The sequence below is a fragment of the Eubalaena glacialis genome, chromosome 3, assembly GCF_028564815.1.
Source record: "Eubalaena glacialis isolate mEubGla1 chromosome 3, mEubGla1.1.hap2.+ XY, whole genome shotgun sequence".
NCBI lineage: Eukaryota > Metazoa > Chordata > Mammalia > Artiodactyla > Balaenidae > Eubalaena > Eubalaena glacialis.
This window is the reverse complement of record NC_083718.1, coordinates 106,981,473-106,998,410: the sequence shown is the minus strand read 5'-3', so window position 1 is coordinate 106,998,410 and position 16,938 is coordinate 106,981,473. Positions and strand designations below refer to the sequence as shown.

Genomic DNA, 16,938 nt, shown 5'->3' with positions numbered 1-16,938 from the left:
TTCCCCAGGCCACACCCATCCTAGAGAGCCAGGGAGACCATCAAGGATATAGTAGTCATTGCAATTATCTTTGATGCTGGAGCCCCCAGCCCATGAGGGCACTCCACTCCTAAAAGTCTAGGTCTTTCCCATCCCCTTGGATCCCTGAAGTAGAGAAACACCATACTGAAAAAAAGAAGGAAGGGAGGGAGGGAGGGAGGAAGGAACCATAGGCAGTGGTTCGGGCTACGGTAAATATAAAACAAAAACAAAACTAACCGTGAATCAGCTAACATTTAGGACTTCTCTGTAGGAGTCAAATATTTCTCCCAAACAGTCAGTGGGCTGCCATGTGATATCTATTCAATCAGTTAGAACATTTTGCTCTTTAGTATAATGAAACTTGTAAATAAAGCTAAGCTCTGGGGCTTCCCTGGTGGCGCAGTGGTTAAGAATCTGCCTGCCAATGCAGAGGACACGGGTTCGAGCCCTGGTCTGGGAAGATCCCACATGCCGCGGAGCAACTAAGCCCGTGAGCCACAACTACTGAGCCTGCGCGTGTAGAGCCTGTGCTCTGCAACAAGAGAGGCCACGACAATGAGAAGCCCGCGCACCGCGATGAAGAGTAGCCCCCGCTCGCCGCAACTAGAGAAAGCCTGCGCATAGAAACGAAGACCCAACACAGCCAAAAATAAATAAATAAATAAATAAATAAATAAAAGCTAAGCTCTGGATTGGTTCTCAAGGGGAAGATCATGCAGTTTGCTTTGGTGGAATGTCAAGACATAAGGGGAAAAAGTGATCATCAATAAACAAATGCACAGAACTGAATCACCAGATTCTTTTTGTAGACAAACCCTCTTTATTTTGAGCCCTATGTTAGGAAGTCTCTTCTCCTCGTTATAAATAACTTGGCATTTGGGGACTACCATTTGTACTGGTGTATAAGAGCCTCTCTGTACATTTCACCCATTGTGTACCCATGGCATACCATTTGTTTGCATTCCATTTGTCAGCATATGCATTTGTACTTGGTAGATTTGTGGAAAGAGGGAGAAGACCCAGCAATCACACAAAGCTTGACACAAAATTGAAAGTGTTTACATTGCACTGTTGGAAGTGAGCTGACTACTTTCAATAGCTCCAGGAAACATAATACTTACTTCATTAGGCCATCATAAAATGCATTTCTGGCTTCTTCACACACACACAGATTTGGTAAATTCAAACAAAGGAAAATGGATATGCCCACACCCCAAAATGATGTGATTTTTATTTCATTCATACCATTTCCGAAAGGGATATGTAAATAAAAGAGGGAGATAAGAATACAGCTTGATAAAAATCAAATGTCAAATGGGCAAACCATAGTAAGTTAATAAAGCCTTAGACAAAACTAACCAGAGATAGTCATCTGACTTGACCTTTCTTTCCCAACTGAATTACTATTCTTTCCCTATTCAGGGGCTGGCTTTAGAGGGCTGGTTACTATTGTGGTACCATATTCGCTTAGGATTTCATTTTTAACAATTCCAATGTCTATCAGGAACAGAGTGGACTGCTGTTTGGAATTTCACTTAGAAGGAAATTTTTAGCTAAATTGTTAAATTTCTCTTCCAAAAATATTTTTATATTATAAGATTAAAATTAGATATAAATACATTGTAAATCAACATACTTCAATAAAATAAATTTTAAAATAAAATTAGGTGTATACAAAGGAATATTTTTGTTGCTGAGATTTTTTTTTTAAACAGTGGGTGTTGGACAACCGATGTGGGTATAAAGCGGCAGCTATCTTTGACACTATTTGGACTATACCCTAGAACTTCACATTTCACAGGAAATAAGGACTCTAATTAACCTCCAGCTCTAAGGGAGGTCTTACAAATCTGTTTGTGGCAACTATATTTCTTGGAACTTAGTGTTCTCTTAAATTCTCACCCCACCCACACGACTGCGTGACTGCATACTGCAATTCTTTCGATCTTTGCCCTGGACGGGCATTAAGCAATCTAACTCCTACAGTTAGAATCTCACCAGAGAGAAGAGACGAGGGGAAAGGAGAGAGGAGAGAAGGGAGGGGGGGAGGAGAGGAAAGGATCTAATGATGACAGATCTAATCACAAAATAACAACGATTTTTCATACTATGCTAAAATAGAGTAAAACTTCTAAATGAAAATGTTTGGGTTTTTTTTGGTTTTGTTTTGTTTAGGTTCTTTTTTAAAGGCCTAAGGCATGCAATAATCACTGGCCCTTACAAAACATCCAACTCTCCAAAGGGAGACCCATTAAATATTTTAGAAGTAAACTTTCAGTTGGCATCTTTCAAAACACTTATTTCTAAAAATCTTCAGGCTAGAATTGCTATTGTCTGGAATCCAATCTGTCAGTAGGCTAAACCTCAGAGCCTTCACTCTCAATAGTAAAATGGACTGAAGGGTAGACACACTGACAGCTGGCTCATTTCTTGCTTTGCCATGTAAATTTTCTTTAACATAACTGGCTCGCACCCTAGCTTTCAGAGTGATGGCTCTACTAGGAGCCAATCTAATTGGATAAGCTTCTAGCATATTTCCATAATAACAATCAGACCAAGACTTCCAAGATTTCCACAGACAGTCAGATGGAAGGACTGCTGGACAGAGAATGCTAACATTTAATGAACTGGCTCCCTGCCCCAATCAATCAGTCCATCTAAGCCTCAGTTTCCCCATGTTGGAAATGAACCCATCTGATAGCTTCTTGGTTCACACAGAAGGATGAGACTCTGGTCTTTCTCCTGAACAAGTCAATCACAATATTAGGTTATATATGTAGAAAGATGCATTCAGCAAATGTGAAAGCACTGAAAAAAATAATAATGTCCCTGCAAGATTTAATAGACCTGTCTAAGAAATTGACTTGTACAATAAGAAGTTAACTAATAATAACAGTTGCCATTTATTAAGCAACTATTATGTTCCATTATCACCTTTACCTAAATATTCATTTGACTTTGGTCAAAAAATTTTATGAGAACTATAATTACTATCAGTTTACACCTGAAGAAACAGACTCTCTGAGACTGATTTTTCCAAGTTCACTCACCTAGTAAGTGGAAAAGTTGGAAAATAAGCCCATGTCTCTCTGATTCAAAACCACCTATATTTATTAACTTTCTAATTAAGAAATCAAGATTTTGATATATGTGAATTAGTTAAGGAACATTAATAAATATATATGTAGACAAACATATTTATATGTGTGTATATATGTATACATACGTATAGTCTTTGGTTTTTGGGGTTTTTTTTAACATCTTTATTGGAGTATAATTGCTTTAAAATGGTGTGTTAGTTTCTACTTTATAACAAAGTGAATCAGCCGTACATATACATATATCCCCGTATCTCCTCCCTCTTGCGTCTCCCTCCCACCCTCCCTATCCCACCCCTCTAGGTGGTCACAAAGCACCGAGCTGATCTCCCTGTGCTATGCGGCTACTTCCCACTAGCTATCTATTTTACATTTGGTAGTGTATATATGTCCATGCCACTCTCTCACTTTGTCCCAGCTTACCCTTTCCCCTCCCCGTGTCCTCAAGTCCATTCTCTACGTCTGCGTCTTTATTCCTGTCCTGCCCCTAGGTTCTTCAGAACCATTTTTTTTTTTTTTTTTTTAGATTCCATATATATGTGTTAGCATACGGTATTTATTTTTCTCTTTCTGACTTACTTCACTCTGTATGACAGACTCTAGGTCCATCCACCTCACTACAAATAACTCAATTTCGTTTCTTTTTATGGCTGAGTAATATTCCATTGCACATATGTGCCACATCTTCTTTATCCATTCATCTGTCGATGGACACTTAGGTTGCTTCCGTGTCCTGGCTATTGTAAATAGAGCTGCAATGAACATTGTGGTACATGACTCTTTTTGAATAATGGTTTTCTCCGGGTATATGCCCAGTAGTGGGATTGCTGGGTCATACATACAAATAGTCTTTGAATACCACATACCTTACGTAATAAACTCGGGACTTATAAGCCTGTATGTGGACAACTTGGTAAGTCAGTCATTCTATCATCTGCTAAGGAATCTGTATCCAGGGAGAATATTCCATTTGTCTAGGATGATCTAGAAAATCAGGACTGTGGCTGTGCTATTTCCCCTTTGCTTCCCCACCCTCCAACCTGACTCATTCTCTTGATTAATTAACTCCTAATTGTCCAAATCTAAAAGATTCAGACACTCGGCTCAGCTGTCATCTCTGCTAGGATGACTTAGTTGAACTCTGGCTTTCCCTCTGCCCTGAGTCTGACTTTAGTGACCAGCACTTTTCACACAGCGTTTACTTGTCTTCTATCTCCTGTCTTCTCCACTGAAAAGAGCTCATTGTCTTATTCATTTCTGTCTCTGGTACATAGCACAATGTCAGTTGCATAGTCAGATGTTTGACCAACGTGTGATGTATGGATAGATGAATGAACAAATGATCAGAACTCACGGTACTTGGGCTCCCATGTAGTACTGACACCCCTTTACAATTCCACACCCAATTCCATAATTGCATTCCTGTGATGGCCAAGTTTCCTGTTCTCTGAAACTTCTCAGGGAATACAGGTGTTTGAGATTTAAATATGAGAACCAGGAATCCCCGAGTCTAAATTCAAGAGTCTAGCAGAATTAGGGAATCAGTGACTCCTTGATGGGGAGGATAGCTCCTCAATGATCAGTTTCAACTTCTCTATTTGCATATATGATCCCAATACATATATAAGGTTATTTATTTTGCTATACCAACAAAACCTGAGATTCAAACTTAAGGAGAAAGTAAAAAGGGAATGCGAAAATTTTAGTAAATACAAGGGGCCCCACTCAATATTTCTTTGTGCAAATCTAGGGCAGAAAAATCCAACTACTCAAATGTTAAAACTTACAGTTACTCTTTAAACTAAAATCACAAATTTGAGGAGAAAAATACAAAATAATTTTTCAAAACAAGAAACAAAGAAAGTTCAAACTTTTCAAGTTTAAAAAGTAGCTGAGTACACACAGAGGCAAACTGGACAATTTAAATATCCAGTTGAGTACATGTAGTATCATATATTGTGGACACCATTCAAAATACTTTTGACTTCAGGAACATTCTTGATCCAAATATTTTAAATATTGAATTGACTGACTGAAAACGAAAGCATCAAGTGAAGGTATCACAGTGGAACAGCATTTTTGAAAACACCCAAACCCGAAAACAATGCCAAGGGAAGGGCAGCTTCCTTACACTGCTAACAAAGGCAGGAAAATGCATAAGGCAAACGGTCCTCACCAAATGCTCTGACTCAAAAAAAGTACACTTAAAGTTCAGCTTAGATGGTACTTTCATCCCCTCTATGGTATACACTATACACGGGTATGAAAGCCGTTTGGATGTGTGAGTGGTGATTTGATAGAGGAGAATTCATTGTGCTGAGGCACCTATAGTCCTTGATCTTGCTGGAATGATAATTGTAGACTCTTTAGACTCTGAAGTTTTTCAGAGTTTTTGGTGAGGAAGATCACAAAGGTAAAGTGCCACTCCCATCACATCATATCAAGGGTATGTACTCTCAAGATGACTTATCCCTGGTGATGTTGACATCAATGCTAACATTTTTACGATGCTGATTATCTTCATGTCCATTTGTAAACTGAGTCAGAGGAAACTAAAATATAAGATCCTAAATATGTTAAATATTAACTTCTCATTTTATGTGCACATGAGAAAAGAAATAAATTATGGAACACTTGCATTTTGTTTGATGGGTGTTTGGGGGGATTTTTTTGCTATGTATGTTTCATTTGTTAATAGGTAATTTTTTGTCTGTGACTATTTTTGATAGGCTATTATATAACTGAGGCTGAGTTCAGAAAACAGCTGCTTCCTTCACCTCCAAAAAGTCCAACAGTTGGTTTAGTTAAATATTCTTTTCCACTAAATTAAGCAGTTGTTTGAATTGTAGGAAACTCAGCCTGAAAGAACTATAAGTTGTTCAAAGAGAAAGCAGCATGCTTACCACACACACTTTAAATATCTGCTAGTAGAATTTTTTTTTTTTTTTTTTTTGGTACTCGTATACCTCTGGAATACTTCACTTACAGAAAAGCTGTAGTTTAATTTTTAAACAAATCCCGAAAGAAAAATGGTTACAGATTGTGTGCGGTCTTAAAACATCAATTCCACAAATTACCAAAGTGACCAAGTTGGCTCCTCATGCATAATGTGTTATTCTAGGCATGTAATAATATATGTAGTTAAACCTAGTGCTATGGTATCTCATTCCAACTGAGGAAAAATAGAGGTAGGATGATATAGTGGACTGTGGTGGAGCTTTGGGACAAGACAATCCCAGATTTTAAATCCTGGTCTCATTACTTACTGGATATGTAACCCCTTGATAGGTTACTGAATCTTTTCAAGCGTTGATATCCAAATACAGACAAAACCCTTCACTATGTGGAAGTTGCCCCCATAGTGAAAGAAGAAAGACAATAATCCAAGCAACCAACAGACAAAAAGAGTTCATTATATAGTATTGTAGAAGATGATAAGGGTTATGGCAAAAAATAGATCCAGGTGAGGGGGATTGCTAGAATCAGAGAGGTCTGTGGTTTTCTATAGTGTGGTCAGGGGAGGCCTCACTGAGAAGGTGACATCTTGGCAAAGGCCAAAAAAAGGTGAGGGAATGAGCCATGCAGGTATTTGGGGTAAGTGAGTTCTTAAGATCCTAGGGCAGAAGGGGAGTCTAAGCTGTAGGTACAAATAAATGCAGTCTTGGCATATAAATGGCATTAGAATGAGATGAAATGAGATCTCTAGGGAGTGAGTAGAGAATAATAGAGAAGAAATGAGCACCAACGACTGAACCCTGGTGTTCAGGTTGGGGAAAAGAGAAGGAATCAGCAAAGAAGGCTAAGGAGAGACTAGTGAGGTGGGAATAAAATCAAGAGTGCATATCATGGCGGCCAAGTGAAGAAAGAAGGAAAGAGGAATCAACTCTACCCAGTGCTGTGAACAGTTCAAGTAAGATGAGCACATGCACCATAGACGGTCTTGAAGCCTATTGCATTTTCCCCATTTAGCCTCTAAATCATAAAGCTCAAATTACCTAACAAAGAAATAGGCATATTGTCAACCCAGCTATATAAAGAACCCCAGCATAAATATAAACCAGTATCAGGAATCTCTTGGAATTTATGTGATCACCCCATTTACATACCTGTTTGTTACTTGCTTATAGCAATTAAATACCATCCCATACTAGAGAAGGAAAGGATGTGAAAGTAAGAGTCAAGGGCAACAAGAATAGAGACAGACTGGTTATCACATAACAAATCTGAGAATCAGGATGTTTTTAATGATTCTTTCAGAGATATAGAGGTTTCAAAGAACAGTTTGGTGATCATAGGGATACAATTATGGAACTGGATATGAAATTGTAAAGGGGTGTCACTACTACATGGGAACCCAAGTACCCTGAGTTCTGATCATTTGTTCATTCATCTATCCATACTTCACACGTTGGTTAAACATCTGCTGACTATGAGAAGGAAACTCTCTCCTTAGGCAGACACCATTTCTGGCCTCCAGAAGTCTGAGAAGTCATAAAGAAAGAAGGGAAGAAAGAGAGAACAAGAGAGAGAAGGGTCAGAGAGTGAGCACCCACTTTTCTAATGGGATCTGGTTTCAGAAAGGCTCTAGAAAATCTTTTCACATATACATCTTAGAATTATTTACTTCCTACCCTTGGTTTCCTTCAATGTTCTTCCTGCCATTATTTTATTTGGATTTTATTTCTCTGTGGTTTGCAATCCAAAATCTCTAATCTAAGGCTCTATTTTGTCCATAATTTGGAACCTATCAAATTCTCATGCTTCTGTCTAATTTAACCCTCTTACTGAAATTTCTTTTGGATTTCTCCCTTATAAATCATTCCCATTGCCATCACCCTTGGGTTTTTAAATATTTGTATTAGCACCTTAAGTACTACTCCACTTACTTTGTCCTACTTATTCATTTACTCCTTGGCCTCTGGGCTCACACCTGAAGGTTAGAAAAAAGCCTGGGCACCCTTCCTTTTACAGAACATTGGCAATTTTTTATGCTCTATCCACAAGCACTCATATTTCATACTTCCTACCTTCCTAAAAGATCTTCCTACCTAATCTTTCCCTCTTCCTATATGTTCTGAAAAGAGTTGACAGTTTTATTCTTCTGAAATATGAATTTGATCTTTCTTCACCCACTCCCCTAATTCACTTTCCCTGAACATCAGATTCTATGTATGGATATATATTTCTATCAGTGTTTCTATCCAATTCTCCTCTCTGCCCCAGGTAAGGACAATTTCCTTTCTGGTCTTTGAATACATTGTATTTCCCTCCCTCTGACACTTAGAAATGACTTCTCTGCTTTTAAGTTCTGCTTTCTCCCTGTAGTAGCTTTCCTGCAACTCACATTAATTTCTATCTTCTTCAACTTATTTTGCACTTACTTTTTGTGCCATACACCACTATTACTAACCACGCTATACTATCCTGGTCTCAATTAGTGCAATAGTTAGCACTACGTTTTATCAGAATACAGTGACAGTTTGTTTACTATTCTTTTGTCCTCTAATTGTTTCAAGCCTATGTCTTACCTCTTCAACCATAAAGCAAATTCATTTTAAGAAAACGCACTGTCTCAGAAGCTCTCATGTCTCTTAACTCCTAATATAAGGTCAGGTAATGGACCGTAACTTTTAACTCTTGCCATCCTCATTTACATTGGTTGGCAAACAACAAAATATTTAGTAAAATTACTTTAATAAGATAATTGAGAGCAGATAGAGCTCTACTGTGTATCTATTTTACAATGACTGAATTTGGTCATAAATATATATTTAACATGGAATAAATACTAGTTCACTAGATTATGCTGCTTTGTGGACCATAGTTCTAGATATTTTGTGATCCTACTTATTACCAGAGATAAAATAAATTTTATAAATCCAGATGAGCCATCTTTCCTGAACTCCAAACTCAGATATCCAATTGTCTATTCAACATTTCCACATGATAACTAATCCACTTGTCCAAAACTGAGCACTTGGTATCTACCCTCTTCCTCAAAAAAAAAAATTATTTCACAACTTCTGTATCTCAATTGATGGCAGCTTCCACTTGCTCAGTCCAAGCATCTTAGAGTTATCATGAATCCTCTCTTTCTCTCAAACCCCATATCCAATCTCAGGAAATACTGTGGGTTCTACTTTAAAATATATCCACAGTTCAACCAGTTCCCACTACCCTCATTGTACCACCTTGGCTCAAGCTACCATCATTTCTCAGCTGAATTACTGCTGTAGCATCCTACCTAGTCTCCCCAGTTCCATCCTTGCAAAACATGCTAGGTCATGTTACTTCTCTGCTCAGAACACCTCAATGGCTTCTTACCCCACACAGAGTAAAAGCCAAAGTCCTTACAATGGCCTAACAAGACCCGTTCATGGACCGAGACTAGTTACAATTCCAATCACATCTCCTGTTATGCTTCCCTTCAGTCCCAGCTGTCTAACCATACTGGCCTTGCTCCTAAAACATGCTAGATAAGAGTCCACCCAAGGCCCTTTGCACAGGCTTTTCCTGATCGGCTCTTCCCACTGCTATCCTCATGGCTAAGTCCCACCCCTCCTTCAAGGCCTTGTTCAAAAGCTCCTCTCTCATTGAGGCTACCTTAAGAGCCCAATTCTAAACTGCAACTTGCCACCCATTAGAGATCTTTATTCTCCTCCCTTGCTCTATTTTCTTTCCACAGCATTTATCACTGTGGCTGTCATGAGAATGTGCCTCTCAGACATCCAACTATGGGAATATAATCGAGCAGGGGTCCCAGCTGTTGTACTCTGAAATCCATCCCTGTATTTGCATCAAGACCGTGCCTCTCAGGGGTTACTCCCAGCCACTGATTGAGTCTGGCAGGAATGCTAAAATAGGCTCATTCCTCGGAGACACAGGACCTCTCTGGTAGCTGACTTTGGCTCCAGCACTCTCTGATGGCCTTGCCGATCCTCCTTACATTGCACTGCAGGTTGGGCTGTTTTCACCCAACTTTCTCTCCCTCTCGCCTTCAGTCTGGTCAAATTTGCACCATGGTCTGACCACTCTCCCAGACCTTCCCAGCTCCAGCCTTTGCTGCCTACCTCCCCATTTTCTCTCATACTGTCATTCTCCTAATAAAATCAAACACATTTAACCCATCTTGGCATTTGTTTTTCAAAAGGACTCAGACCAACATAGTCATCTTCTCACCCCCTATATTTTGCTTGTTTATTATATTTATCTTTTACTGCCTACTAGAATATAAGTTCCAGCAGAGCAGGAATTTTGTTTACCCATGTATCTCAAACATCTAGCACAGTACCTGACACATCATGGGTGCTCAACAAATATGTGCAGAATAAATGGATAACAAATGCTGAAAATTAGCAATTATTAGTATTATCAACTAAATAAATGAATAAACACATGATGATCCCAATCAGTTATTACAGTTTTGCTCCCTCTTAAATTCCCTGATTCTCTTATTTAATCTAGTCCTCCCCTTACACTAGAAAACACTTGGGTTCTCCCATTACAGAAATGAGATTTAAGAGGTAAATTGATTTTAGGAAAAGATTCAGACTAATAATTGGATGGCTGCCATCTGTTCTGAGCAGCAAACATGCAATTCTGACTGAGATATTTATCACTACCGCTCTCTTGTCTTTAATTTCAGCCAGGATCTGCAGATCAACAAAATCAAAAATTTTAAAGGTTTGATCTTTTAAGCTTAAATATCTTTTAAGCTTAAATAGCAATCAAGCTTGGCCCACACCTGGTCAATTCTCCCATTCTCTAGTCTCCCTAAATGTCCCTTGAGGATGTATGAGTAAAGACAAACTACGCTCATGTATGACTTCAGACTGTGGAAACTGGTGGGGTTCACCTTAGGGTTCTATGGTAGGGTGACTTTAAATGACAATATGGGGAAATCTTTTCTCACTAGGGCCACAAAGGTTACCCAGAGGAGATCCCCACAGAGTTCTAACTAAGGGGTTTATACCCAGCTCTAAGTGTTCTGGGAGCTAGATGGAGGAGGAGGCTGGGGGCCCAACTCTTTCTCATAACGACTGATGTAACCTTCAGCCTGTGTTTCACCTTGCCCTGTTTCTTGGGCAGAACTGATGAATGGCTATTAGAAAGTCCAGGTTCCAATCCTGGCATTGCTACTTATTACCTGTGTGACAAATTACCTCTCTGAGCCTCAGTTCCCTCATTTTTAAAATAGGGCTAATATCTGCCAGCACCTTGTAAGACAAATCCAACGTAAAGCATTTGCCTATAGCGAGTACTCAACAAATGTTAGCCATTATTATTACTGATATCAATAATGCAAAGGAAATTAGAACATCTGTTCAATGTGTGGGGTGTCCTTTTAACCTCTTCAGCTGAATGTTGATATGAAGGTGCTTGATAGCATCTAAACATGTAACAATGAGGTAGATGGTAATAAGGATTTATTACATCAAAATTTAATTAAAGAAATGGTAGGGGAAAGAAAACAAAGTCAGTCATAAAGCTTCCCAGCCTCTGCTTTGACCTAAGAGTTTCGCTGGGCTTGACTTCCTCTTTCTAAAGGGCCAGGGAATACTCACATGGTGTTGGACTACATGAGTTACAGAATGTCTCATCACACTTTCAAAGTCTCACTCCTTTCTCTTGCATAACTGGTGAGGTCAAGATGGGCAACTTCCTGAGTGTCATTGCTGAATAGGATCCAAGAAAGAACTGCATTCCGTAGAAATCCAAGACAAGAAATAAGGGAGCGTGGTACCTGACATTTAAACCACACTGAACACAGCCGGTGGACCAAGTTCTTAACAGAGTCACATTAATGCCTTTGATTTCTCCATGACCTATAGATTCCAAAATTTGAAACAAACTGCTGAAGTAGGAGGGGAAGGGCAGCCTGATGTAAATTTACCACTATATTAAATTCTAAAGTTACTCTAGAATTTTGTATTCTTATCTAAATGCAATTAAAGGAAGAAAGGCAAGCAAGTGACTTGGCCCAGTCAAGGTAAGGCTTTGTCTTTGCAACTCTGGGGGACAGTACAGGTAAACAACTTTGTACAAATACACACAGACCCACACACGCAGAGATTTGGTTGTGTGTGGCTAGAGCAGAGGCTGATTAAGCGCTCAGTGCATGGGCTTCTAGTGCTACTCCTAGCAAAGAATGAATTGGGTAAGGAACAGTTAATAAGAAAATGTGCCTCGTTAACTGTGCACATGACAACAAAGAGCTGGCAGCTCCTGAAGGAAAAGGGCTTGTACGGCTGCCGTTCAAACTTGTCAGTCAGCCTGTGCCGGCAGCCTCAGCGTCTGCTTCCCCAGCATACCCTCGTTACATGTGTCTGGCCTGATCTGTACATCTGCTCAGAGACGGTCCTGCCGAGTCGGGGATTTCTGCTTTTCTCCACCGCTGCCAAAGCGGATTTCTCCCTGCTTCTCTGTCACCTCCACTCCTCTCCCCCAGGAGGCTCCTGCTTGATGGTAGTTTTGGACTTCCCTCACTGGCTGCCTGTCCTTGACTTCTAGAATGGAAGAAGCTGAGCTGGTGAAGGAGAGACTCCAGGCCATCACAGTAAGTCTTGCATGCAGTTATAACTCATGGAGGAGGTTGCTTATACGAACGACAGACGCGTTGCTAGCTGCCCCTGCCGCTGAGCCCCGTAAGTGGAAAAACAGAACTGTCACCTTTCATGGAGGACGAGTCTCTGCCACTCTCTTAACCCTGGTGACCCGCTGTAACTCTTGGTTTTCCGAACCTGAGTACAGGGCAAATGTTCTTGATTTCCACAAAAACTGTGCCTATGTTTTAAATAGCAGTCAGAAGTTTTTAAGGCAGTTTGGTTAACCTTCTATGTACCTTAAAAAAATGCAGATTTTCCTTAAATTTATATTCAACAAACAATAGATCACAAAACAGATCCCTAACTTGGAAACTTTTTTAAACAATTAATTCACCAAAAAGTTAAAATCTTTTAAAAGGAGGAGAGAAAAAGAAATAAAACAAATGACTTGAAACTTTTTATTTGTAGTTGTGGAAGTGTGCCCAGAAAGCCTAACAAAATTAAAATGAATGTCGTCGTACTTAAGCTAAGCATTAAACAAGAGAAAAGTAGGTAAAAGCATGTATCAGATTAATTCTAAGATATCAGTTTCCAGCAGAGTCACAAACTGAATAAGATCCTGATAAAGGAATGCAATGCATGCAATGCAATGGATTTGGAAAATATTTCGTTAATACTGGGAAGGAGAATAGTGTATTTTTTATGTTTGTTCTGGGAAAGAGTCAAAGTGTGAAATGAATTACTTTCCTTAAATGATCCAGCTTTTTTTTTTTTTTTTTAATTTTCCAAAATCCTCTATTTGGCAGTAACCTGGAAATCTCTGGCACAATCACTTATCATTAGCTACAACTTATAATTTTTTTAAAGAAAAAACACTTTGGAAATCAACATCCCAGTTTTTCAGCATTTTCTGCCACTGAAATTAACCGTCAGGAGTACTTTTTAAAAACTGATGCATAATATCACAGATGCGGATTTATTAATTTCAATGTATATTGGACATTACTATCTATAAAAATATCTCTTCATTGCCTTGTGAAAAGAAAACTGATGCAAAATCAGGGTGGGTAGAAAGATATTACTCTTTGCTCTTCAAAGTCCCATAGCATAAATTATTACTATGCTAAGCCCAATTTAGAATTTTTATTAGAAGGATACAATGTTTCAGTTCCACCCAGAAAGATGCAATAACTTGAAATATTTTCTCAGCCAATGGTTAGGAACCAAAAATCCACAGATAAAATTGGCACTTTTCCATAAGACAGTGCTCTCGAAATGTCCAACTTCTAATTAGTACATTTTGCTTTCAGAAAACCTTGGTTTGGATTATTGTTTGTTTTGCTTTGTTCTTTTTTGTTGTTAAACTCAGCCACCATTTCAGCTGTCCCGCTTTAAGGGACAGGAACTGGGCCCTGCTCTGTTGTTTTTGGCGTGGGCCTTTTAGGTTACAGCTGTTGTCTAAAGGTTACTGTATTAGACTGTGTGAGTTGTGTGGGCACAAGCTCCGCTTTTCCTGATGCTTCTATCTCCTAATTAACTAAATTAAATCATGTATCCAATGAAATCCACAAGTAGCCCCTTGTTCCACATTTTCCTTTTTGAATCACAGCCCACCCTTGCTTCCACCCTTTTTACACCCGGTGCACCTTACAACTCGTACTAAAGCAGCATGTGTTCTAAAGGTATGACTGCATACAGTTATTCAGGAAAACTAGGAATTTTCACTGAGGGTTCCAAATGCAAATAGAGCTAGAACAAAAGTCATAATGCCTTAAATGCCTTACAAGCAGACAAGAGAATAAATAGGTTCCTGAATATACTGGTGTGTGCTTTTATGATCATTTAAAAAATAAAACAAAATAACAACTACTTTTTGGAATATTTCATTAGCTTAACCATATCCCATTAGAAAGAATTAAGCAAATCTCCAAAGTAAAATCACAAAGTAATTCTGTTTTGGAAGTAAGATACTTGTATAAAGATTGTAGAGAAAAAATTGAGAAGAGTTTATGGGAGCAAATCTCCAATAGCGTACACCTCACCAGACTAAGTCCAGTCACATTGGTCACCACCTAAAAGGAAAAAATGGAGCAGTGGTGTGTCCATGGAAACAACACATCCACTCATCTCCCTCCCGGACACCCTGGGAAATGCCAGCTTTCTCCACCCTTGCCTTACGCAGGAAGCCACCTCAGCTATTCCCCTTCCCCCTGGGGAAATGAAAATATACAGTGTCCAGAGAGTTTGCAGGGATTGTTTCACTTTTGGAAGTACTTAAAATCTTCAAAATCTCTGACCTAGACTAAAACTCAGAGACAATATCCTCATTTTAACTGTTTTCCTCTTATTTCCCTACACTGAAATAATTTTTATATACTTTAAGAACAAAATCATAAGACAATTGCCCAAAGTAACCCAACACAGCAACTCATAGGCACTTTGTTAGAAAAAATAAAAAAACTTTTGACAGTCTAAGAAAGATCTATTTGATTTTATACTAAAATTTATCCCTCCAATTCCTGGCTGTGAAATGAAATAATCTTCACTGTTATATTTATTCCACATGATTTTGAGTGTCCAAAAAGTCATTATTTCCACTGCAAGGAATTTAAAAAACAAATGTATATGCCTATAACTTGACAGAATCAAGTGCCAGTCTTATTGTTCCTCTTTTTAAAAAATCAGATTAAGCATAGTAAGTAGATGGAATGTGACACCAGGCTCTCAAACTGAAAACTAAATTACTGTGATGGTGCCATTCATTTCTCATATCAGTAAGTTGGATTTTAGATTAGTCAGAAGTCCTTCTCAAAGACTTTAAAAGGGGGAATTCCCTGGCGGTCCAGTGGTTAGGACTCTGCGTTTTCACTGCCGAGGGGGCGGATTCGATCCCTGCTTGGGGAACTAAGATCCCGCAAGCCACAGGCGAGGCCAAAAAAAAAAGACTTAAAGAGAATAAAGACAAAATTATGAAAGTACACAGAAATGATTGTTTAAAAGAAGGCACCTCATTTGGGTATACCAAATATGGGTATACCAAATATGGGTTACTTACTCTCATGTTTCTCCTTCATTACATGGGTACAGGCGTACCTCGGAGATATTGCAGGTTTGGTTCTAGACCACTGCAATAAAGCAAATATCACAAAAAAGTGAGTCACACAAATTTTTTGGTTTCCCAGTAGAGATAAAACTTATGTTTGGACTGTATAACATAATGCAATAGTATTATGTCTAAAAAATAACATACATACCTTAATTAAAAAAGACTTTATTGCTAAAAAATGCTAACCATCATGAGTCTTCAGCGAGTTGTAATCATTTTGCCATAGTAACATCAAAGATCACTGATCACAGACAAAGAAATACTGTATGTTTTCACTTATATGTGAAATCTAAAAAATTAAACAAACAAACAATTATAACAAATCAGAAGCAGACTCACAGACACAGAGAAAAAACTAGTGGTTACCAGAGTAGGGGGAGGGGTGAGGGGCAAAATAGGCAAAGGGGATTAAAGGTACAAACTATTAGGTATAAAATAAATAAGTTACAAGGAGGTAATGTACAGCACAGGGAATACAGTCAGTATTTTACAATAAATTTGTATGGAGTGCAATCTATAAAAATATTGAATTGCTAGGTTGTGCACCTGAAACTAATATAATATTGTAAGTCAACTATACTTCAATTAAAAAAAAAGACTGCTCACAATGAAAAAAAAAAAAACAAAAGATCACTGATCACAGATCACCATAACAAATATAATAATAATGAAAAAGTTTGAAGTATTGCAACAATCAGCAAAATGTAAAAGTGATCAAATGCTGTTGAAAAATGGCGCCAATAGACTTGCTCCACGCCCGATTGTCACAAACCTTCAAACTGTAAAAAAAAAAAGAAAAAAGCAGTATCTATGGAGTGAAATAAAAGTGAAGTACAGTAAAATGAGGTACACCTGTACCAACTCTTCACTTACTAAATTAATGGTCAAAGTATATCTTAGCCAAAGAGTTTAGTTTTCAACTCTAAGTGGAAAACAGGGTACTTCAAACTAATTAAATATTACATTGATTAAAAAGTCTCTTGAGGCTTAAGTTAGTACATAGTGTTTTAACAAATAGCTGATTTTGATACAAAAGGAGAGCTACTGAAGTAGGCTAGCGATTTGAAACGCGCTTTGAGTATCACCGGAACTGACAGTACCAATGTCTCCAGCGTTCTCGGGAAGAGTGAGATGAAGGACTGAAAGAGTTATCCCTACAGAGTTCCTC

The 16,938-nt window shown here is 38.5% G+C and overlaps 1 protein-coding gene and 2 long non-coding RNA genes across 4 annotated transcripts in view; 1 reads left to right on the top strand and 2 right to left on the bottom strand.

Annotated features, from left to right (window-relative positions):
* LOC133087055 (uncharacterized) overlaps positions 1-16,938 on the bottom strand; it is a 159,138-nt gene that overhangs the window by 122,264 nt on the left and 19,936 nt on the right. Inside the window, exon 3 of one of the 2 annotated variants that reach the window (XR_009700377.1) lies at positions 15,994-16,059. The exons of the other annotated variant lie outside the window; for it this stretch is intronic. This is a non-coding gene — a long non-coding RNA (uncharacterized LOC133087055). Of the gene's footprint in view, positions 1-15,993; positions 16,060-16,938 lie in introns of those variants that run through there. 2 annotated transcript variants of the gene reach the window in all.
* Positions 12,080-16,938, top strand: part of PALMD (palmdelphin) — a 54,029-nt gene continuing 49,170 nt past the window's right edge. Inside the window, exons 1-2 of the mRNA XM_061183817.1 lie at positions 12,080-12,108; positions 12,568-12,675. Coding sequence (XP_061039800.1) covers positions 12,631-12,675 — 45 coding nt within the window. The 5' untranslated portion in view covers positions 12,080-12,108; positions 12,568-12,630. The remainder of the gene's footprint in view (positions 12,109-12,567; positions 12,676-16,938) is intronic.
* Positions 14,671-15,988, bottom strand: LOC133087056 (uncharacterized). The gene is made up of 3 exons (XR_009700378.1): positions 15,919-15,988; positions 15,720-15,789; positions 14,671-14,736 (listed from the first exon to the last, which is right to left on the bottom strand). It is a non-coding gene; the product is annotated as an uncharacterized LOC133087056 (long non-coding RNA).